Genomic DNA, 24,003 nt, shown 5'->3' with positions numbered 1-24,003 from the left:
GGATGGATGGGCCAGTAAGGCTGAGAGGTGCAAGTGCTGTGGAAGGCCATGCTGTGGTCCTGAGGCCTCCAGCTTGGAAGCTCTCCTGTAGTGTATGAACATGGGCTTTTTGGTACTGGACAGAATCTTGAGTTTGACTCTGTCCAGTTTTGTGAAGCTATTTGGCTCTTTGGTCATACCAGCCTTAGAGATTTACCCTATCAAGACAAAATATATCATTGAATCCAAGAAACAAGTATTTGCTACCAAAAGCCTTGAGGATATAGCAACCCTGGGGTAATGGGCCTGCTTTGTGGGATGCGGCCAATGCTGTAGAGTGCTGGGTGATTGGTGATGATGTCTGCTTTGTATCTGCTTTGTGAGATGAGGATGGTATGAACTTGAACTTTGAGAACTGGTTCTTTGAATCTGTAGGGCCTTGCAGTTTATGGCCTCAACTTCAGGGAACTGGAATCTACCCAACCCCAAAGCCACCATGCCCAGGGCTCATAGTTGGGAACATCTGTCTTTATGACCAGTCTCCATATCACGGAATTTTCATGAAGTTATACAGTTAATGGTCCAACCATTTTTAGCTGGTCTGCTCTCATCTTTGCCTTTCTTTAACTATAGAAACCTCATATTTCTGAAGAGAAAGGATTCCTAGTTTTTGTATGCTTTTGTTTAAATGTCTATATTATAGAAGCTGGTAACAAGTCTTAGTTAGTAAACTGCACTTGAAATTACATAGCTTAACTTAAAAAGGATACCATATAAAAAACACTTGCTGACCTTGTGTATAGCCCACAGCCACCTACGAAAGTACTTGTATGCATATATGAAGTCTTTGAGACCCTCATTGATTGCAAAGGAGGCAGAGAAAAAAATTATCAGTAAGATTAAATATTTTTGAAGGTACCAGGTATACTTTTTCTGAAACCACTTGAACCTTATGAAGATAATTTTTTTCTTTTGATGTAGGCATTCTTCCTAGCAGAAAGTTACAACAGATAGATCACAGACCTTAACCTCCCTTGCAGAGAAAACGAAGTTTAAACTTAAAGCAAGTTCTCTTTATCTCATTATTTTCTCCTTTTGAAATCAGATAGTAAAGTATATAATTTGTTACCTTTTCTGACTCCTGAGTGACATTTGGGTTATTTTGATTGCACAATGTAGTTTCTCTCATGCTGCACATTGTGTAGTAATTTTGGATGTTTGGCCTCTGAAAGGGCAGGCAACAGGGCCTTTTCTTATGTTTTCCTTCAGGTTTTCTCTACATCCTGTTTTATGTGTGGTTAGATCAGCTGATGAGTCACCTGATGTTTTGCTGCTTCAAATGACAGAAATAGAGATTCAAAATAACCACACAGAGGAGTATCTCGGATGTTTACCAAACACATTGCGCAAAAACTTGCTTTTCTACTGTTCAAATACTTTTTATAAAGTGTGGGGGCCGTGTGAAGGTGGTGGTGTGGAGAATGTAGGCAGGAGCTGCCGGCTGAATGTGCAGTGTGCACATCAACACTGAGGCCCCCACGGCTTTCCTACAGTGCAACTGTAGTGCACTGCAGTGCACCTTTAGTTACAAAGAAAGGTGTGGGCCAGAACTTAGAATGTAAGAGACCCCTTTTTTCTGGACTGTGTACCCGTTTGATGGATGAGGACTTCATGCTAAGTTTAGCGAGTAGCTCACCTGCAGAACCAGGGGCCAGAAACCATGGCTGGTTGGTACAGACCAGCACATGATATTCTTTCTGGGTGCTGGTATATTCAGATTTACTGAATTAGATTTCTATTTATTTATTTATTTTTGCCATGTTGGGGATTAGTCCCAGGGCATTGACATCCCCCTTGAGACATGCATGTCTTAAGGGAACAACTGAATTGCAACAATATACTTTCTACTTTGCAACACATATTGTCATTCTCCACTTTAGTTTGAGTGGGGGAGCGGGAATTGAGTCAAGGGCCATTGACAAAGTTTTAGAAAGGAGTATTACAAAAAAGTTCTTCCCATGCCCCACCCCTTCAGAAGAAGAGATCCCCAAGCGGAATAATTAGCAGGGTGGGAGCAGCTGACTCTTCTCACTTCCTCCTCTAAAGATAAATTGAATAACTTTTCCCATCATTGGGATGTCACAACTGTTCCAATCCTGCCAGATCCAGAAAGGGCTGCAAGTGAAGCTACCCCTGGAGTCTGAAGACCTACCCCAGCTTCATCACTCCCTAGTGAGCCCCAGATGCCTTTCCTCCTGGGCGTCTGGTCCCCTGCACCTCCAAGGTTGTTTGAAGAAGGAAGTGCTGCAACTGCTGCATCCAGATTTCACTGAGCCTCATCTGATGGGTCTTTTCTTATAGGAAGTGTCTCATTTCTGAGCAAAACTACCTGCTAATGCTGAAAACCCAAATCAAAACCAGAGGAGTAACTTTGGCACAAAACAGGCCCAATGCAGGAAGCAAGTAGGGTGACCGACTTTTACTCAGCAATATAAACGAGTGGCCTTGAGTGTCAAAGAAGACTCCTCAATGGATGAGGGTTTTCTGCCAATGTGCAAATCTCAGTGCTCCCTGAGCCTGTGGCCAGCAAGTCCAATCTTTTCATGACTTTCTTGGAGCAGCCTCATCTAGTTCTGTTTACTCAGTTCTCTGAAGTCTTACAGATGCAGTGTGTTCAGGAAATCCTTACCTAAGGCTATGCTCTGAGTGGCCCAAACTTATTTCTCAGCATTTAGATGAAAATCTGCTTTGTGCCCTTGTAGTTTTGAGATTGGTCCTTCCACAGTCCTTGACATGTGACTCTCACAGGGGCAGCACTCTTCTGAATCTGTCAGCTGAGTGATCTGTGCAAAAATTAACATGTTGGAACATTGCTTGGGTTAACAGCCTTGAAGGGTTGCCTCTTGTGACTGTGGAGTGGGGAGAAGCGTCCCCTCTCCCCTTTCCTTATCTGGATGATGAAATTCTTGGTGCAAACGGGAGAACATGCCAGCTCAGGGTTCTGCCTTCAGAGTTCAGATGCTTCTTTGGCCATGTCGCAGCAGCCAAGGTAAAGAAAATGTATGAAGAAGCATTACAGAATCCCAGCTCCTGAGCTGTGGTAGGGGACTGCGCTGCTTCTCAGATTCTTGGGAACTCCAAAGTAACATGATGGCCCATTAATCTTTATCACTAAAGGTATCTCTGGAGTTAAAATTGCATGTCCTAATTGCACAATAATGAGTTGTGCTAGCTGATTTCCCCTGGATGAGAAAGGATTTGCTTTTTCATTTTGCTTTGTAACCCCAGAAGCATGAAATAGTCACACATGTTAAAAAATACTGCTGTTTAATTTTCTAGTCATGTACTTTTAAAAAGCCAATACAATTAGATTTTTTTTTTCATCTTTTCAGATCTGCCCCTGAAACCACCCCCAAAGCAGCTACACATCTGAATGTTCAGCACTCATACATATAAATGGAGGAAAAGCCGCTCTGAGGAAGCGTGTAAGGACTTGTCCCTGTGCGGGGCACATCTGAGGGGCACCAGGTGCCCCAAAGCGGGAATGCAGCCCTATGAGGTTCACAGCCACCTTTATGCCCTTACAGCCTTTTTTCTCTGAGGAACAGTATGGGTACACAGCACTGAAAACAATAAACACAACAGGACCGCCTTCTCCTTTGCCTCTTTTGCCCTTCCAGCTCACACTCGCATTCCCATTGTTGTCCACACAACAATTTATTCCTGGGTTACCCATGACCCAGAATAGTTCTCTGGTCATTTACGGACCCTTACATTCATATGCAAACAAGGGTTTTTGTAAAACTGCTGCAAATAAGATACAATGGTCAGTGATACAATACCATTCAACTGCAGGTATGTGGAACACGCAATCACTGCATCGTATTAGAGACATTTTATTGAAAATGCGAAAATAGGAAATGTATTATAGCCTAAAATAAATTACATAACATATACAGCATATATTTATATCTTTAAAATATTTTGTTTAGGTTCTTTCAGTCTAGTTATTTTGACTAAAACAAGAATTTAGAGAACTGTGTCCATAATTTTTTTAAAGGAAAAAACCCGCTCTCCAAAACTTAGAAAAATATACTGCACTAAATGGATTTCCAATGCATTATTTCAGGGAATATCACATAGTGACTTTGATAATTGTTTATAAAATGTCTTGCTTTATGGTGTATGTGAGAGGGAAGTACCGTAGTACACTTGGAATTACCTGTACCGCAGAGTCATGACTAGGAACGGCAGAACCAGGTAATAAACCTACTTTAAAAGTTATGAGACAGCAACCTGGCATTAGAATGCTAGATTATGACTTAAAGCTTCAGTTCATTGTAAAAACTAAATGGAAAGTGAGAAGGCTCCATTTAACTCGCTCTAGTGCCATCTTCAGGAAAGGGGTGAAAAGCCTCAGGGAAAGTCATGCGGAGGGATGCTGATGCTGGGAGATGCGCTTTTGTGTCAGCTGTGAAAAGGTGGCTCGTGTGTACACACGGTGGGGTATGACAGCTCGCTCTGATCTAGGAAAATGAAAAGTGAGATGCCATTGACCACGTCAATTTGCTACTCTGATGGCATTGCAAACATTTCTACAGAATATTTCCATACATCGGCCCAGTGTGGTCACAAATCTGTTCCTCAGTGTGCATGGCGACTCTGGGCTGCAGCTTGTCGCTCACCTTCTGCATATGTTTGGTAGGCAGTTCATGACTCCATGGTGGAAGGGAGAAGAAACTGGCCACCAGGTGACATCTCTGTGTACAGCCATGTTACTGGGAAGCAAGTCAAAGGAGGCCAAACTTTAACCTGTTGATTCTTAAGAGAGACAAAATGGGACAGGAAAGAGTCTGTGGCCAGCTGGGCAGTGGTGGCCCGAGAGGCGATGGCACAGCCGCAGTCCTTTGGTTCAAAGTAAAGATTGTCCGAGGGAGGAGTAGAGACTTTTGACTACGAGGCAGCTATGTCTTTTGGGTTTTCATGAAGCAGGGGCACAAAGTCAATGGTTTTGTCTGTTTACAAAGCGGAAGGAAAGACCTTTCTTTAGGTCCCCACATGAGTGTGAGCATACCCAGTATGCTAGAGAATTGACATGAAACCTTTAAATCAAGGCCTCTTTCATTACCAAAAACAACCAAAAACAAAACAAAAAACAAAAAAAACACATGGGAGAGGAAAGAGATGATGCTGAAGTGCCATCCCAACTGTCCCTGCAGTGCCCGTGGTGTCCTGTGCCTTAGTCGTTCTCCTCTCTCATTTCTACGATGTCCGTCACCTCCTCTGTTGGAGGCATGTCAGTCATGGCAGAGTCTTCCCCCTCAGTGGCTGACTCGTTCTCCATCTTCTTTTTCTAAACCAAAGAAGACTCGTTAGTGTGGGGCTGTGGACAGGGCATCCAGCAATAGAACCATGAGCAGGGAGAGAGGGTGCCAGGACTGCTCGCTGCAGACTTGGGTCTCGCCTGTGGTTGGGAGGTGAGCTCATCAGGCTGCATCTTGTTCAGCACACTCCTCTCACCTGCAGTGTGCCTGTCACTGTGCTAGGCACTTAGAGGGATCATTTCTCACCTCCATGCAGCCCTTTGGAGTGGAGGCTGTTCTTTGCGGTTATGTCACCATTGCTCCCCACTACCCTCATGGCCATGTGCAAACTATTAACCTCCTCCCTAAAGCCTGGAGCTTTGAATCTCATGTTCTAGAACACTTTTCCCTGTTCTGTCATCACTTGGTCCTCTCTGGGATAGCTCTGAGTCTTGCTTATTACCTGAGACAGAAAAGAAATACCCCCCACAGGGCGTGGTGACCCTGCCTGCAAGGTAGACCAGCTGTGTGCCAGCAGGTAGAACTTGTGACACTGTGTGGGAGAGTGCGGAGGTGGGGTGGGGTGAGGTCTAGCACAGTCAGGAAAGGCTTTCTGGAGGAGGACTGAAGAGGGGAAAGGCTCTGTGGATGCAAGAGAGGGAGAGTGGCCTAATCACCCCACATTTTCTAAATTAGCCACACCTTAGTGATCCAGTCTGGGCTTACAATGACTTAGGGGAGGAATCAGGTTGCAAGAAGAGTCACTTTTTGTGTGTGTGTGTGTGTGTGTGTGTATGTGTGTGGTGCTGGGGATTGAACCCAGGGCCTTGTGCATGGGAGGCAAGCATGCTTCCAACTGAGCTATATCCCCAGCCCAGAGTCACCTTTTTAGGATTTTTTAAGGTCAAAACTGTTATTTGGTTTCTACAATTTGTTGGTCTCCAGAGGTTAACAGCAGGATATAGGACTGTATACATCCATCCTGAGAAGTATGACTGCCTTTTGAAGAGAGGCTTCCCTGCCGTTACTAAAAGCTGACCAAGGTGACGTGACACTGGCTGTGAGGGTACAGATCCTGGAAGGTCAGGATAAAGCTAAAGTGCCTATCATCACTGTCCCTGCACATGTGTGGCACAGACCCAGAACACCTGGGAGGGGGCTTTGCAGTTCTGGAGCCAGTGTCTCTCACCTGTTTCCGATAGACGTAGCACGCTGCAATGGCGACCATGGTGGATTCTCCCACGAACCCTGCTAGGAGGGAGCCCACACCCAGGGTAGCTCCATGTACCCTGGAGATGAGAACACAAAGGTAGTTTGTCTGTTAAAGCCAAATTGAGCCACAACACAGAGTTTATGCCAAAACCCAACTGATGTTACTGAAACCCAGGAAAGGTGTAGAGTAGAGAGGGGCAAGTGAAACACATTCCTTTTTTAAATATTTTTTTGTGGACACAATACCTTTATTATTTTTATGTGGTGCTGAGGATTGAGCCCAGTGCCTCACACGTGTTAGACAAGCACTCTACCACTGAGTTACAGTCCCAGCCCCAAGAACCTCACTCTTGATTAACTGGGTTCAGAAAGGGTCACCCCTAACAATCACCCATGCTGGGAGGAGGGACCTAGAACCCCAGGGCTGAGCTGTCTTCCTTTGGGGACCAACAGGTCAGGATCCTCCCAGCCTCGGCTCAGCTCTGCAGCCCCGCCCAAGTCTCTCATTTGTGATCCTGCAGCTGGCACGGATCTCAAGAGCCTCCACCTGCTGCCAGGCAGGCAGAACTCCCTGCTAAAGGTCTGGCTCCAATATGCTCAGGGGGTTCACCTGAAAGTCCAGAGCATACGGCTCTGGACAGAGTACTTAAGCAGCAGAAGGCCTTGACAGCAAATTCCCTAATACCATACCCTAAGTAGGGCAGGACCACGAGGCTGGTGATGAGGACGATGATCCGCAGCACGGAGCTAGGCGCCAGGACAAAGGTTTTCTTCAGTGTCATCAGCCACCCTGTGAGATGGGCCCTCACAGTGACTGTGGAGAGAGCAAAGGGTTTGTCAGCTGTGTCTTCCATCAGCCCTGCTTCTCTCTCGTCACCTCTGTCCCAGAGACTGCCTGGGACTCCGGCCTTGCTGCTGTGGCCTGGCCTTCCTGCTGTTTCTGAGTCAGGCTGGGCTCAGTCCCTGTTCCCACCCAGGCTTCCCACCTCAGGTGGCTGGATGTAGGCGGGTCCCTTGCTCCACAGTAATCATCCAGGAAAGGTGTAGCCTAGAGAGGCTACACCTGTGCACTACCTGTGATACAGTCCTCCCAGCCCTACCCTAGTCCTGACCATCCACTTCTAGAAGGCAACCACCCTCCCCCACAAAAAGCAACTTTTATGCTGGGTGAGCTCTGGTTGGCCCCAGAGCTGTCTCCCATCACCAGAGAGGTGAGGGGATGAGAGAGTGGGGAACTGTTGTTGCTCCCACTTGCCATTATGTCCCCAGAGCCAGCCCTGTCCACTCCAACCGTGGGCATTGCCCTGTCTCCTCCCCATCATGGTGCAGCCACAAGTTCCATCTGTTGCTATTTCACAATGACTATGCACAAATTCCCTGCACCTCTCTCCCCACCCAGATTGCAGGAGGCAGGGCTGCCAGCCTGAGTGTGGAGGAGGGTGCAGGAGGCCAGCAAATGAATGACTGAACGGCATTGCTATGTTGGGCACAGACGCTTCCCCTTGCCAGGGAGAACTGCCCTGAATGTCCAGATTCTATCTGGAACTGGAAGGGGCTCGAGGGAGTGTAGGACCAGGGCCTGGAAGGGAGGGGACCCTCAGCCCCAGGCAGGCAGCTCCAGCAAAGGCTCTTGGAGGAGGACGTGCTTGCTGCTGTGTAACACTAGCTTCCAGGATTGGTCTGTCTGGAAAGCAGAGCCTGCTGCACCGTCCCCCAACCCTTCTCCCACCAAGCCCTCAAGGAGTGGGGGATTGAACCCAGGGCTAGGCAAGCCCTCTACCACTGAGCTACACCCCTGTCCCTGCTGTTGTCTTGGTCTCATACTGTGTCCTGCCTTCCCAAGTGGTGGAAGTGTTATATCAATGAGGCTCATTTCCTTTTCCAGGCACAGACCCACTTAAATTTGGCCAAGGGAGAGGGTAAGGGTCAGAGGCTAATCTGGTGGTGCAAACCCAAGATTGTCACGAGCAGAGATGGGGCCTGACAGCTATCTGGAAGGTCTTCTGACAGAAAGGAAGTGGAGTCAAGAAGAGATTAAAGGTGACTCGCACACCCAGCTGGAGCTTCCAGACTCCTTGGCCCCTCCTCAGGTCACAAGTGTGGGCAATGAACTTCAAGTGCAGCCTCCCCCGAGTGACATCACCTTCCAAACTTGACTTAGCCAGTGTCGACCCAACAAAGACCAGACACCATCCCACTGTGGTGGTCTGTGTCATTTCCTTCATTCCAGCCACAACCCTAAAAGTGACACAAGGCTTGACCTCTGAGAAGACTTGGCACCTAAGAGTGGGAGCTACCTGTTGCCTAACTTGGGAACCACAAAAGACTGGTAGATGTTCTGGACTAACTCCATAGCTCAGATCTTAGTTTAACATAGCCTTGTAGAATCTGGGTTTCCTCATTTAGGTGGAATTTTTTTGGTAGTTAATTTTTCTTTTATTTTTATTTCTGGGAATGAAACCAAGATCTTGTTCATGCTAAGCACATACTCTACCACTGAGCTACACCTCCAGCCCTGGAAATTTAGTTTTGACTAATATACACGTACTACAGGATTTAAAAGGTACGAAAGGAAACAGTAGGAGATCTTCCTCCTATATATGACTTGTCCTGCTTCCCACATGCAACCAGTTACTGACTGGGTAAATTACTTCTAGAAATACAATATAGATATGCAAGCACTCAGATAGAAATTAGAATATAGTTATATATGTGCTGTACATTTGTCATAGCAATGGTCACATACTAACCAACCATTCCATAATCTATTATTCTCATTTTATGTAGAACAACCTCATTTTGTATAATATACCTAATGTTACTAAATCAACTTGGTCATTTTCAAACTGGCTAGGTTTTCACTATGGGCATGTCCTGACCATATGCAATCTGGCCTCAACTTGCCCCTGGAATCTATTCTCTAAGAATACTTATCTTTATTTGTATAGCTCCAAATTTTAGCAGTAATCTCACTCTATTTTCCTGTTTAAAATTTTTTTACTTTTTACTCAGGCATGGTGGTGCATACCTTTAATCCCAGTGGCTTGGGAAACTGAGGCAGGAGGATCACGAGTTCAAGCCAGCCTCAGCAAAAGTGAGGTGCCAGGCAACTCAGTGAGACCCTGTCTCTAAGTTAAATACAAAATAGGGCTGGGGATGTGGCTCAGTGGTCAAGTGTCCCTGAGTTCAATCCCTGGTGTCCCCCAACCCCCCAATTTTTTTACTTTTTAAGTTATCATACTGTGAAATTGGTATTTGTGTGTGTGTGTGTGTATGTATGTAAAATTCTAAGAGTTGTAATTCATGAATTAACATAAGTAACCACCACCACAATCAAAACAGATGGCAGTTCTCTTGTTGGCCCAAAATTCCACATGCTACCCTTTTTGGTCTGCTTTCTTATTTTCTTTGCAACTTAAAAAAATATATTATGCCTATTGGATTCATTTCTTGAACTCTCTACCTCCTGGCTAATATCTTTGCATCTTTTTAATCCACTGTGAAATTTTACATTTCCAAAGAAAGATCTCACTGGGCGTGAGGGCCCATGGGAATGCTCTTTCATTCTCTGTTCCTTACCTGGCACTGGGAAGAAGGAGAAGATGCGCAGAGGAACGACGCAGAGTTCTGCGAAGGCAAAGTCCACGCCTATGATGTCTATCAAAATTTTCTCGGAGACATTGGGAGTCCAGAACATCACAAAACAGAGCTGAGGGGAAATAATGTTGAGCAGGGTTATGAGGAAAGGCATTTTTGGGTGAAATAACAGAATCTGGTGTGCCCTGATCCCTGAGGAGGTCTGGAAGACGGTGGAACTGCCCCATCAGGTGGCCACCACAACAGGCATGGCCCGGCCTTGCTCCCTGCCAGAGGAGGTGCTCATCTCCCTGCTTCCCCAAAGGGACCCTGCGGTGGAACAGATGTGGATGTGGCGCATCCACTAACCACCAGTGAAGACCAGTGTGCTCTTGTGGAGGCTTAGCCAGGGCACAGCTCAGTTCTGGGTGGGCATGTCCACTGATTTTTATAGCCTTAACAAAATAGGGGAAAGTCACCTGAAAGCATTTGGACATGGATAGAACCATGCTGAATGAGCACACATAATAATAAAGGAAATGCTAATATTTAAAACAACTATCTGTCTATAAACTTTAAAATGTCTAGTTGAGAGAGTAAGGGAAGAGGCAATAGCCAAAAATCTGGAATTTTGGAAAGAAGATGGGCAAGTGGAAAACAGATTTAAACAGGTTCAAGAGAATGGAATCCTAAGCTGATGGGGAAAGGCAGAGTTCTCTCTCTACTTCCCCTCCCCACAGATGAGGAAGTAGAGGTAAAGGCGCTGGCCCATGAAAATCTAGTGGTAAGCAATTCAGGCACAGTTCCCCTTGCACGGCTGGTGACTGTGCCTCCCAAACTCGGCAGGACACAGGAGATTTATTGCTGGATAAGATAAAACACAAGGTTTCCCGGCATGATCGAAGGCAGAACAGGGACTAAGGGAAAGGGGACATGTTAAATATCCTTGCCTTCTTTTACTTGGCTCCCAGGACACAGGAAACCAGTTGAGTTTCCCAAACAAGAGACCCAGAGTAGTTTCCAAGGAATCTAATTAGACCAAGAAGGAAGACCTAAAGGTCCTGGAAATTCAAGGCTCCAAAAAAGTAGCCCCACTGGACCAGCCATCAGTGAGAGACCCATGTGGGTGATAAATCTCACACAGCATCCACAGCTTCTTAGAGCTTTATAAATGCTCCCGTACACAGCAGACAACCAAGGGCTCCCGAGGAGATCGAAACAAACGAAAGAAAAGAGAGGGCTGTAGGGGTGGGGGTGAGGGTAAGGAGAGAACAACACAGAGGACGAAAGAAAATCTTTCCATGTTGACATTCTCAGAAAGGTGGAGAACTGCATCCATGAAACAAAAAACAGAATGGAAATGTTAAACTCAAAGGACCAAAAAGAACCGGGGATTAAGAAAAGAAAGCAGAAATGAAGAGCCATTACCAACAGTAACATGAAGTTAGGGAAGCTTACCACTTAGAGGTAAAGATGTGAGAAGTACAGGAGAGTAGATTACAATAACATAAAGGTCCAATATTCCAGGAATTCCAGAAAGAGGAAAGAGTGAACCTCTCAGAGCTGAAAGACACGAGTCTCCAGACAGAAAGGGCCACCGTGTGATGGTAGTGCAGAAGATGGAAGACCCATTAGGGCACACCATTGAAAAATGGTGGAACCAGAGAAGATAGATTCACAGAGCTTCCACCTTTAGGTTTCTGAACAGCATGGAAAACAAGAAGACACAGAGCAAAAATTTGGAGGGAAAATGATTTTTTAGAACTCTAAATCAAGATTCAATCGAGGATCCCCCCCCCTCCACCGTGCTGGGGAGTGAACCCAGGGTCTTCAGCAAGCACACCACCACTAGGCTACAGCCCCAGATGAAAGCTATTTAAAAGTAGGATATTTTCACTAATCAAGACCTCAAGGGGCTGGAGTTGTGGCTCAGTGGTAGAGGGCTCGCCTAGCGTGTGTGAAGCACTGAGTTTGATTCTCAGCACCACATAAAAATAAATTAATTTTAGTGAGACCCTCTAAAAATGAAACCCTGTATCAAGAATAAAAATGACTAGGGATGTGGCTCAGTGGTAAAGTGCCCTTGGGTTCAATCCCTAGTACCCCTTCCCCCCACCCCCCAAAAAAGGAAATAAAGGAAAAAGAGGAAGTTGCTACTGGAAGTATGCTCTGCCAAGTAGGGGAGTCACAGGGGAAGAAAAGGAAGAAACCCAGGCTCAATTACAAGAAAAAAAGCAAGAGGAATCTCTGGGATGGAGGTGAGGGGTAATCCCAGGAAGTCTGCGACAGGTGTGCAAGTCAGTGGGTCTACACAGGAGCCAGAAGCAAGGCTCAGAGACACACTCAGAGGGTGAGGCATATAGGAAGTCTAATGTGTCTCTCTATGTGACAGTGGATTTACCCAAACAAGGAAAATGGAATAATATACTTAATGTTAAGTACATGAAGAACTAAGAAAAAAATGATCGTTCAGTTCAGGAAAAACTAAAGATGTTTAAGAAAGGAAGGGAATCGGGACTCAGCTGCCATGGTCTAGCTAAATAATTTCCCATCTTATCCCAAGTTGACATAGTCAGAATCCATCCAAAGACTTGAAGGAGTCACAGAGGAAATAGGACCAGAAGGAAAAGCCTCTGGAGGAGTTGGGCTGGGGCAGGGCTATTGGTAACAATCCTTAGCAGAATCTTTAAAACTTTGTGCTGATTTTAAAAACCTGAATTTTAAAAAAATGTAGTAATTTTGGAAGATATTGTTAAAAACATGCCAGTTCCATCAAATACTTATATTCTTTTCCTAAAATGCCAGTGATTCTTCTCTAAAACAGAATATATTATAAAGTAAATCAGAGTCATGTATGAAAATAGAATACTGAGATTTTAGAATATAATATCCTTTATGCTTTGGGTAAATTAAATTTCACGGAATAAGGCTGGGACTATTTACTATGTCATGTTTAAACATTTAAAAAAATACCTTGGAGGATCTATTATAAATGAATCACTATAAATGCAATAGAATTTTCTGTTTGTATTTTCAGCATCTGGGAAGTACATGCCACTGGTTTTCAAAATGGCAGATGTGCTTCCGTTAACCCTATTGCTTGTTGCCAGCAATCACCCCCATTTTGACATGATGGGAAAAATACTCCCTCAGATCTAGCAATTTTGCAGCTCAGGGACTTTATTACTTGAGAGTCTTGGACAAGTGGCCTGTCATCTTTTCCCACTGCAGAGCTGCTGACCTAAAATAATGAGACATCACTTATGGCCACTATGTCATGTTTAAACATTTTTTAAAAAATACCTTATTTTTTGTTGTTGTATGTATTCTATCTAGAATCCACCTGTGCCAGGCATACCCCCCGAATTGTGTGTATAAACAAAAAAAAAAATATACATGAAATTGTTGCCATGCCTGGGCTATTTCATATAACATTCCAAAGCATGGTGTGGGGATACAATTTATTCTCTATACCCCATCCTCCAAAACAGAAGGATCAAACCCTACTTCTAGCTTTACATTAGGCCCCATTTTTTTCCCATAGCAGTAAAGCGCTAAACAATTGAGATAAAGGAGCATCGTCCCCAAGCGTGGAATCAATCAGTGCCTTAGGACCTATGAAGACAGCCCTTCTCTGTTCCTCTGGTGGTTAGAGTGACAGACTGAGGCCATATTCTGCTCAAAACTTAAGCTTCCAGGAGACTCATTAGCATGCTTTATCTTGTAGCCACCGATAATCTGAATGTGAGATAATGCCTCAAACACATGTTGCAATCTCCCTGGGCTTTGCAAGATCACTGTAAAGTGGCTTTTAAATTACAACAAACTAAGCGGAGAGGAGGGTACAACTGTTAGAGAAGGATGGTGCGCGTGCTTCTGTAGCAAACAAGCCAGGTAATGCCTCCCTCTGGCTTCCCCTCATGGGTAATGTTCACCTGGAGGCTTTCTGCTGTCAGGTAGGAAGTGATCAGCTATCCTTTGGAGGAGAGGGTTTTTTTTTTTTTTTTAAATTTTTTATTGTTGGTTGTTCAAAACATTACAAATTTCTTGATATATCATATTTCACACTTTGATTCAAGTGGGTTATGAACTCCCATTTTTACCCCATATACAGATTGCAGAATCACATCAGTTACACATCCATTGATTTACATATTGCCATACTAGTGTCTGTTGTGTTCTGCTGCCTTTCCTATCTTCTACTATCCCCCCTCCCCTCCCCTCCCCTCCCCTCTTCTCTCTCTACCCCCTCTACTGTCATTCATTTCTCCCCCTTGTATTATTTTTCCCTTTCCCCTCACTTCCTCTTGTATGTACTTTTGTATAACCCTGAGGGTCTCCTTCCATTTCCATGCAATTTCCCTTCTCTCCCTCTTTCCCTCCCACCTCTCATCCCTGTTTAATGTTAATCTTCTTCTCATGCTCTTCGTCCCTACTATGTTCTTAGTTACTCTGGAGGAGAGGGTTTAATAAGAGGACACAATGGTGGTGTGCATGCCCACATCATTTGACACACTTACATCAACGTCAGCAAACCTGGGTAGTGAATACAGACTGACACTTTGATACAACCCCAATGTTAAGGGTTGATGGACCTTTATAGGAGCTTTCTGGGATGGCAACTCAGTGTTCCATGTCTAGAGTTCCACCATGAGACTCTGAATACTACCTCACTGTATCCTATCTAGTATCCACCTGTGCCAGGCATACCCAAAAAGCCTCGTATCAAGGTCACATGCCAGAGTTTTCAACCACGCACACACGAAGGGCCCAGATTGGATCTTCCAGGAACATTGACATGAAATCCATCAGTCTGGTCTGGGGCTTGAACAATCATTAGTTAAAGGGAAGTTAAAGGGAAGGAATGCCACATTTATCAAAGCTCTATCTGTCTCTGCCCCTGCAGTCTCTGAAGCCTTTGCCATGCCTCTACTATGAAAATCCCGCCTTCCAGCAAGTTCAACAAGTGAATATTTCCTGCAATGACCTGAAAGGAATACACACCATACCTGCTTTTCAGTTGTGTGTATTCCTTTTTGCTAAAAGCTAAAAGCTGACCTATCTGCAGGTCAGCTTTCCCTGAGCAACACACTGAGTCCTGCATAAAAACCAGGCCTAATTTAAGCGGTCTGTTTCAGAAAACAAGTAGCTTTATAAAAGTTAACCTGTCAAAAAATATTTCAGAAAAAGTGTCATTCTAACTGAGTTCAGCCACCGTAGAGCTGCCTCAGAACATGTCCTCCCAGTTGACCAGGACACGCTGTGTTCTTCAAATATTTGCAGAACCCAGTGACACCAACTTTTCCAAACAAGAACACAAACCTAATGATCTATTGACAACGAACATGGTTCGTTTCTCCGAGCAGCTTCAGGGCTGGGTTTTCTGCTGAGGAGACTGCTGTCAATATTATCTCATTAAGAGGCAATGGATGTGTAACTGATGTGATTCTGCAATCTGTATATGGGGTAAAAATGGGAGCTCATAACCCACTTGAATCAAATTGTGAAATATGATATATCAAGAACTATGTAATGTTTTGAACAGCCAACAATAAAAAATTAAAAAAAAAAAAAAGAGGCAGCCTACAGAACAGAACAGCACCCACCATGCCCAGGTCTTGGTTTTTCTATTTATTTTCCAATCAAAGGAAACCAAACTCCTTGGAGAAATGACTTATTCTAGGACTCAGGCCGGGAATGTGCAAGAGAATCAGCTGAGTGTCTATAGTGCCACGAAGCAAGAAAGTGCTCAAAAGACAAATGGGACACATCAAGGGGACAAAGGAGCCAGCCAAAAGGAGTTCCAAACTGCCAAAGCGGGAACAATTTGAGCAACAAAATAAATAACATAGTACTAAATTATAACCCAAAGAATACAATAAATATCTACGAGTCCGTGTTGCCATATATAGATGGGGGAGATGGGACAAATCTCCAAAGAATTCTAAATAATCCATTAGATATTCCTTTGTGAGGTGGCTGGGGCACTCTTTTTCACCCTCCTTCCAAAGAGCACAGAGGCAAAGAGAAGAAAAAAGTAACTCAATAGTGCAGAAGCCTGGGTCAGATGATCAAGGTCAAGATGAACTTGACTTATGTTGAGAGCAACTGGGGCTGAGACTGGGAGGAGCTGGTTGTCTTTATCAGCATTTGAACCCAGAGAACATAGAACCCAGCCACAGCGGGCAGCCCCTTGCTCCACATCCTCAGGGCACTCCATTCTGCTGGAAATGCAGCTGGTGCTCTGGTTTTGACTTGATTTCCAAAGGCTGATGTCCATACTTTTAAGGAACTCACCAGGCTTTCCCCATTGCCCTGAATAATCAGGACTTAGGAGTAAATGAGATTCTTATCCTCTGCAGTGAGAAAAAGTAAACCATGTGCAGCTGTTTTGAATTAAAATAGTTGGTCCTGGACATCATTTTTATTTGGAGCCTTAACTTAGGAAGGTTCAATAGACGTTTAATCAGGTTTAAATCTCCACTGGGCAAGCTGGTGGTTAACCCTCCACAAGACAGGGCATGAGGAGGTGCTGCTGATCCTGGCTCTGCAGTCTGATTGCTAGGTTCAGTTACGACCCTGGGCTCCTCTGCAGTTCGCCTCCCGGAGTTCCTCAGCATTCTGAGCCTCAGTGCCCTTACCTCTGAAATCGTGCCTCCTCACAGGGCTGCCAACTGTTTGGACTTTCTTTCTTGACTCCATGAAGTAAACCAATGTCCTCCTTCCTTCATCAAGAAAAGTCTTGCCATGCACACAGCACATGGCGTTCCTCCTGGAGCAGGCACACTGTGCACAATCCCTCAATGTCCACCATTATTACTGTAAAAGGTTTACTTGGATTGCAATTAAATGTTGACAGTGGAGTCATATGTAGGTGGTGAGAATAGCAATGACTTCATTTTCCTCTTCGTACTTCCCCATTATTTGTACAAGGGTGTACACGTGTGTGCATACACATATATACTTGTTAACCATGTATATATTTTAGCAGAAAAAAGTTTTAACTAAAATAGACCCCTGCAGATGTCTTTAGGATCAAGCAGATCATCATATGTGCTTTGGCAGGGATATGAGAAGTCCCGATTCAAAGGGAAGGGAAGCTTCAGAAGGTGGCACACTGATTCACTATCTGTAGGACTTATTAGATAAGCTTAGGCAGGCAGAATTTTAGCAGAACAAGTAAAGTGCAGTAAACTAATATATTACTGGGAGAATCCAATAAGGTAGAAGATATGTTTTCTATGTTAGGAAGCTTGGAAAAGCATATGAAAAAGTATTTGTGATTCAGAATTCTGCTTCTGGCTTGTGATAATTATAATTATTACCCATCTACATTTAATACTTCCATAAGGGAGTAGGATACAACCATCACCTTTAAACCACGTTCATGGTTTAAAAAAAAAAAAAAAAAAAAAGCATTTAAGAGGTGGCACAAAGTACTGGTTGGAAGAAATTAATAAACAGCAGGGGGCGCCATGCACCAAGCCATATAGTACACCCACACAATGTTGGATTCTGTCATATTCTTACTCAGCCTGAAGAGTATTTAGAAAGTTCCACACGCCAGCTTCTGTTAGCTTTCCCTTTTCCTTGACTGTTAACAGTCAACTTGGATTTTGCCTGGGGGGCGGGGCAGGTGGAGTATCATCAGTTTTGCAAGATAAAGATGAAGAGTCCCCCCCCCCCACCACACACACACCCTTTTCTTTCTTTCTTTTTCTTTTTTTGGGTGGTCCTGGGGATTGAGCCCAAGGATGCTTTACTGCTGAGCTACACAGTGCCCCCACCTTTAAAAAAAATTTTTGAGACAGAGGCTCACTAAGTTGCTGAGGCTAGCCTTGAACCTGCAGTCCTCCTGCTCAGTCTCTGGAGTAGGCATGTGCCATGGTGCCCTGCAAGGTGGAAGGAGTTCTGTGGCTGGATGGTGGTTACTGCACCCTGACTTGATAAGTCAGTACAGCATGATTATTCATCTGTTAATTTTTTAAAACACGCATGTGGATTTGCACTGACATTTTGTTCACAGGGTTTAGGTAGAGTCTTTAGACACTAGTCTTAATTATTTTAATCTGTCCTGAGACCCGAGGACCAATCCCTCTCCCCCACCCACCAATGAATAAATCAACCCCTCAGATCTACAGGGTATGCTGGTTTAAAAAGCGAATGTTGGAGCTGGGTGCCATGATGTACACCTGTAATCCCAGTGAGGCAGGAGGACCATGAGTTCAAAGCCAGCCTCAGTAACAGTGAGGCACTAACCAACTTGGTGAGACCCTGTCTCTAAATAAAATACAAAAAGTAGGGCTGGAAATGTGGCTCAGTAGTCGAGTGTCCCTGAGTTCAATCCCTGGTACCTCCCCCCGCCCCCCCCCCAAAAAAAAAAAAACAAAGTGAATGTTGGACTATGTAAACTTCTAGAAAGAAGTATGAAGAAATTTTAACCAGTGACTTCTAACAGGCCAGGAGCTTTCCATGTTATCTCATTTGGTCCCCAATACAATCCCAGGAGAGTTAAATCATTATTTGCTTCTCTATGATGAGGTCACAAGGCAACCTGCCCCAGGTCACTTTTGGGGCCAAGAGTTTAACCCAGGCCTGGGGGACTCCCACATCTTAGTCGCTCCCTATCTCCTGGAGGTCCTAAGGTGCTGCAGTGTTCCTGCCATTGGGACCCAGTGCACTGGTGTGAGAAAGCTGTGAACTCTGCTCATTTACCTCTGCTCCTTTTTCATCCCCCATGCACAAGAGAGCCATTTTCTTCGGCTGGATAATGGGAACAATGAGGCAGCAGTCTCCACCTCCTGGCATGGGGGTGGGGCATCCAGCAGAAACAAAGCCTGGAACAGGCCCCCTTTGTTCTAGACCAATGGCCAGCATGGTGCATGGCTGGAACAGGCCCCAGCATGGCCCAGGGTAGCTGAATGAAGGAAGCTATGCTGGAGGGTAAGTTTAGGGACAGGAAGGTGAGGCTAGGTCATTCTCAGGAACTCAACTTTTAACTTGGAAAACAGGGCCACCAGGACAAGGTTCTTAGCCTTCGAGCACACCGAGGACTCAAAACCAACTGCTTTGTTTGAGTACTGGGATGCAACCAGGAGTGACCCAAGGACGTGACCCTACCTGTGAAACATGGAGAGTGGGCAAAGATGGGAGCTGAGGAGCCCAGGCTGAGCTGCAAGGGGAACTTCAGCCCAATGTTATGGAGAAGCCTTCTAACTGTGGAAACTGAGGCTCTAGAGGCTGGGCCAGACCCTAGGCTGCTGAATTCCAGGCAGGGTGTTTCAGTCCCAGTGCCTCTGCCTTTATCTGCCAACAGCTCCTTAGACACCCTGCTCAGACCCCAGAGGAGCCGAGGATTAGAGTGGTCTGGCTCTGCTGAGGATTAGGGCACTATAAATACTGGCATTGTCCTGACTTTGCTGCCTTGCAAAGGTGGTGGCAGGGTGGGGTGGGGCAGAGCTGGAGTTCTTTTTGGCATCTTCAGAATGATGCTGCTTCCTGAGGCTCTGCCCGGCAGGAGCAGAACAAACACTGTTTGAGTGTGCTGTGCCTCCCTGAAAGGAGTTATCTGTCCCAAGGAGGACGCCACCCAGTAGACTTTTTTCTGACTGCTACCTTTCCTGAAGCTTCTGCCCCTTCCTGGCTGGGTTTCTCTGAGACCTGAAGTCCTGAAGCTTTAGGAGTAAGATGTTCTAAACACCAAACACTCTTCAGTTCTGTGGGGACGGCACTCCTGGATGGCACCTCTGGGCCACCTGGCCTGGGGCAGGCGGTGAAGCCAGACAGAGACAGCCAGCTGAGGTAGAATTCCAGGCCTGGATTTCCATGGAAAGAAGGAAACGGGGATTTCGGCAGATCTGGAGGCCACCCACTCCTTATTCCAGCAGCTCAGCCTCATCCTTTCCAGATCTGGCGAAGCTAGGACAAGACAGGGAATGGCCTCACTGGACTAACCCTGACAGACAAGAAGAAGCCTGCTGCCTTGAGAGAGGCTGACCATAACCTCTTTGAATTCACAGAACTGGGGTTTGGGGGGACACTAAAGAAAGCATTTCAAAATTGGTGCATAAAAGACAAGTGTGATCTGATAGTGCCAGAGAACCTACAAGGAGACTCAAAAGCTCTCAAAAGATAAATTCTCTCCAGACAATCAGCACAGGCCAGTGAGGAGGGAGATGCGCATGGAGTGGAAGGAGATACAGATGCAGCCAGCGAACATGCACCCCCGGGTCATCTGCTCACCACAGGCTCTCTCTACCCAGCTCCTGGCAGCCAGACCAAGTGTAGGAACTGTGGCCTTCAAGGTTTCTGGTCTCCTGCACCAGGCCAGCTGCTAATGTGCCAGTGTACTGGAAGGCAAGACCCTGGTGCTGGGAGCACAGGTGAGGGGCACCTGTCTGCACCTGCCAGCCAAAAAGCATTTGAGACAGAGGCAAAAACAATGACAGCAAAGCACAGAGTGAGGGGCCACCTCTGCCTGAGAAGCGAGTGTGGGAGGTGGCTCCAATGGAGGTTGGGAGACCATGTCGCCTTACAGCAGCAGCGGCCAGAGGTGGACCATCTGGGAGAGTGCTGTGGGGGCGGACATTGAAGGGCTTCATTTCCTGAGTACCTCGGTTATTTCTGAGTTGGCTCTTATAAAAGGACAAGTTCAGCCCCTTTGTTTGCCTCTTTTTCTCTCTCGCTGTGCCCTTCTGCCATGGGATGACATGGGCAAGATGCTGGCCCTCCACCTTGGACTTCTCAGATTCTGGAACCAGGAGCAATAAATCTCTGTTCCTTGTAAATGACCCAGTCTGAGATACTCTGTTAGGTGGCACAAAGCAGACTCAGACGGGCCACCTTAAAACCAGGAAGGGTAAGCAAACACTAAGAGGATCTGAAAAGAGATGAGAGGGACGCTGGGCTTTTTGCATGATTTTAAAAGCACAGAGGCTCAGATCACAAACACCCATGTGGTGAAAGTACTCATGGATGTGACCAGGAAGCACAGACTTGGGGAGATGCCAGGAGGGCCCAGCCTGGCAAATATCTAAAAGATAGGCTCCAGATGGGACCAGTCCTGGACTGTCACAAGAGTACAATCAATTTGATCTTACCAGGTGTCATGATTATCCTGGCAACAGTGCCATGTGTCTCATTAAAGAAAAAAGAAATAACATTGTAGCCATGTGGCTAATTAAAGAAAAAAGAAATAACAATGTAGCCATGTGTCTCATTAAAGAAAAAAGAAATAACAATGTAGCCTTATAATTCTAGTCCATGAGACCTGATCAGGTCAGACCTGATTTGTACCAGGGAGATACAATATAAAAAAGAAAAGGAAAGGACAGGAACTGTCTTCCATAGACCTAGCGAGGAGATGCAGTGATCCCCAGGCCTCTTGCCTTAGTAACCCTCTCCCTCAGGGCCACCTTGCAAGTGGTGCACACCTTCTCCACACCCCTTCTAAACAACGCAAGGGGGAGCGGCTCCGGGGCCATCTCCATAAGCATTGTGCTCTGTAGCCCTGGACTGAAGCTTGGGCTAAATGCTGTGGCCTGCCCCCCCCCCCCCCCCCAACTCCCTTGCGACATGGTGTATTGAACTCAGGGGCACTTGACCACTGAGCCACAACCCCAGTCCTACTTTGTATTTGGTGTTTTATTTAGAAACACTGAGTTGCTTAATGCCTTGCCATTGCTGAGATTACAGGAGTGTGCCACCATGCCCACCTGGTCTGTCCCTTCTCTTCAATCAACAGAGAGGCAGTCGAGGGTCAGGAGAGCCCCCCAGCTGCACAGTGGGATGAGCAGCCTGGCATCTGAGCCAGTTCCAAGGCCAGGGACGTGTGAGAGGAGAAGAGAGAAGTTGGCTCCAGTGAGTACACCTGACCCTCTGGAAATTTCTTTTTGGTAGGGTCAATTCATTTTTCAAGAGCATCAGTTAGGAGTCCTCTCTGGGGAGTATTAGTGGCACTTGATAAATGGTGAGCAGGTTTTTGAAGCACTATTATTTGCCACATATGCCGTTTCTCAGCAGCACACTGTGGTCCTTTTGGGTTTGCAATGGGCTTGGGAGGAACAAAAAGACCCCTGAGTACCATCATGGTGCCGTGAAAACCCTGACCAAGGTGGGCCATCCGACCCAGAGCTGCCAGTGCAGTGGCGTGCCTTGAAGAGGAAATGGCAAGCCCTGGGAGCCAGGGCTTGCTTGAGCTGAAAGTGACTGAGCTTCCCAGGCGGCCGGGCTAAGTGCAGCCTGCACACCCTGGACACACCCAGGCCCTGGCCAAGCCCTCTGCCCCCTGCACCACCAGAGTGGTTTCTCATCATTGTCTTCTGCCCAGAGTCATACGACCTCTTACTTCAGTAAACAGACACAGGGCCATTTCAGATCCTAATCGGGTGGTCCTCCCTGAGCTCATTTCACAGCTGCTTGATGGAGCTAGACCTAAATCACTCCAGAGTTTCAGGCTGCTAGGAAGCCATCCCAGGTGGGGCCCAAAGTGATCCTGAGCCCCAGGCCAGCGCAGCTCTCCAGGGCCATCCACCACATCCTGTGTTCTCCTCCACATTTCCCGTGATTGTCAGCCTGAGCCAGGGGGATCTGAGGTCTGTTGGCCACACTGTCACTCCTGCCGTGTGCCCCAGACTGCTTTTGTTTTTGCGCTAAACTAATGAAAACAGATTGTTGAACAGCTACGGTGAGTCCTAGGCCTTCTTTCTGGAAGTCTAGTCCAGTCCTCAGGCCTTCCCGAGGCCTTCCACCACTGTGTGGAGCGATGGCTCAGGAGAGCCGACCTCGCACTACCCGAATCTGCTCTGGCACCAGAGAAACAGGGAGGGTGGAGCCGCTGAAGTGGTGAGACTTGGGTAGGGCAGTGCCAGGCCTCATGCAGGGAGGCCCCAGCCAAACTTAACCTCCCAGGGTGCTGAAGGGGCTGAGAGCAGTGTGACTCTCATACTTGGTGTCCAATCAGATTCCACTCAGGTTATGGTCTGGACATGGTGTGGCTGTGCCTCCAACCATTCATGCGTTGAAAGCTTCACTCCTTTGTGAGTCCTGAGAGGGTGGGGACTTAATCTGATCATAGGCCTTTGGGAGGTGATTGGTTAGATAAGGTCATCAGGATGGAGCCTGACAATCAACCCTGGTGCTTCATAAGCAGGGGGAGAGACCCTCTGGTCACACAGATGCATGGACTCCTACTTCTCCCCGTGTGACCCCTGTACCACCTTGAGGCTTGTCAGTAAGAAGATCATCAGCATCATTGGTCTGGGGCTGTAGCTCAGTGGCAAAGCACTTGCTTAGCATGCCTGAGGCACTGGGTTCGATCCTCAGCATCACATAACAATTAACAAAAATAAATAAATAAATAAAGGCATTCTGTCCATCTATAACTACAAAAAGATTAAAACGAAGAAGATCATCAGATGTGGGCCCCTGACCTCAGGCCTCCTGAACCATGAGCCAAACTATATCTATTTTCATTAAAACTTCCCAGATTTGTGGCATTCTGTCATTGACAGCAGAACATGCAAAGATACCATTTGTAAGATTTAAATGAGAAACAGTGAAAGGGATCAAGATTGAGACAATTTGGAAGGATAAATACAATTGAGTAAAATACTAGTAACTTACTTTGTTTTCTAAAAATGGGAAAAATAGCTTAGCTTTTCAGTTACTAGTGGTATAAGTTAGTCCCAGGCTCTGCAAGGATCCAGTTGAAATATGCTGGATTATCCAATCAATAAGAAGAAGAATAAAAACAAGCCAAGTAACCTAAATCTGATATTGGTACTTACTTATATCAGAAGCTATGATGCCTATAACCCTCAACCCCAAAAAGCCATCAGCAAAGATACAACTAAACACATGAATGCAGGCATAGCACCACTCTGCACAGTATTTCTTAGCAAATCCTCGACTCATGAGAATCTGGAAATAAAAT

The 24,003-nt window shown here is 45.9% G+C and overlaps 1 protein-coding gene across 1 annotated transcript in view; it reads right to left on the bottom strand.

Annotated features, from left to right (window-relative positions):
* Positions 1-3,289: 3,289 nt before the first annotated feature.
* The window catches only part of Ankh (ANKH inorganic pyrophosphate transport regulator), a 136,634-nt gene continuing 115,920 nt past the window's right edge, over positions 3,290-24,003 (bottom strand). The window contains exons 9-12 of the mRNA XM_027950369.2: positions 10,074-10,203; positions 7,185-7,308; positions 6,472-6,571; positions 3,290-5,332 (exon numbers count right to left, since the gene is read on the bottom strand). Of these exons, the coding sequence (XP_027806170.1) occupies positions 5,219-5,332; positions 6,472-6,571; positions 7,185-7,308; positions 10,074-10,203 (468 nt within the window). The 3' untranslated portion in view covers positions 3,290-5,218. The remainder of the gene's footprint in view (positions 5,333-6,471; positions 6,572-7,184; positions 7,309-10,073; positions 10,204-24,003) is intronic.

The sequence above is a fragment of the Marmota flaviventris genome, chromosome 5, assembly GCF_047511675.1.
Source record: "Marmota flaviventris isolate mMarFla1 chromosome 5, mMarFla1.hap1, whole genome shotgun sequence".
In the NCBI taxonomy this organism is placed as follows: domain Eukaryota; kingdom Metazoa; phylum Chordata; class Mammalia; order Rodentia; family Sciuridae; genus Marmota; species Marmota flaviventris.
The sequence above is the reverse complement of the archived record's forward strand: the minus strand, read 5'-3'. Positions and strand labels throughout refer to the sequence as shown.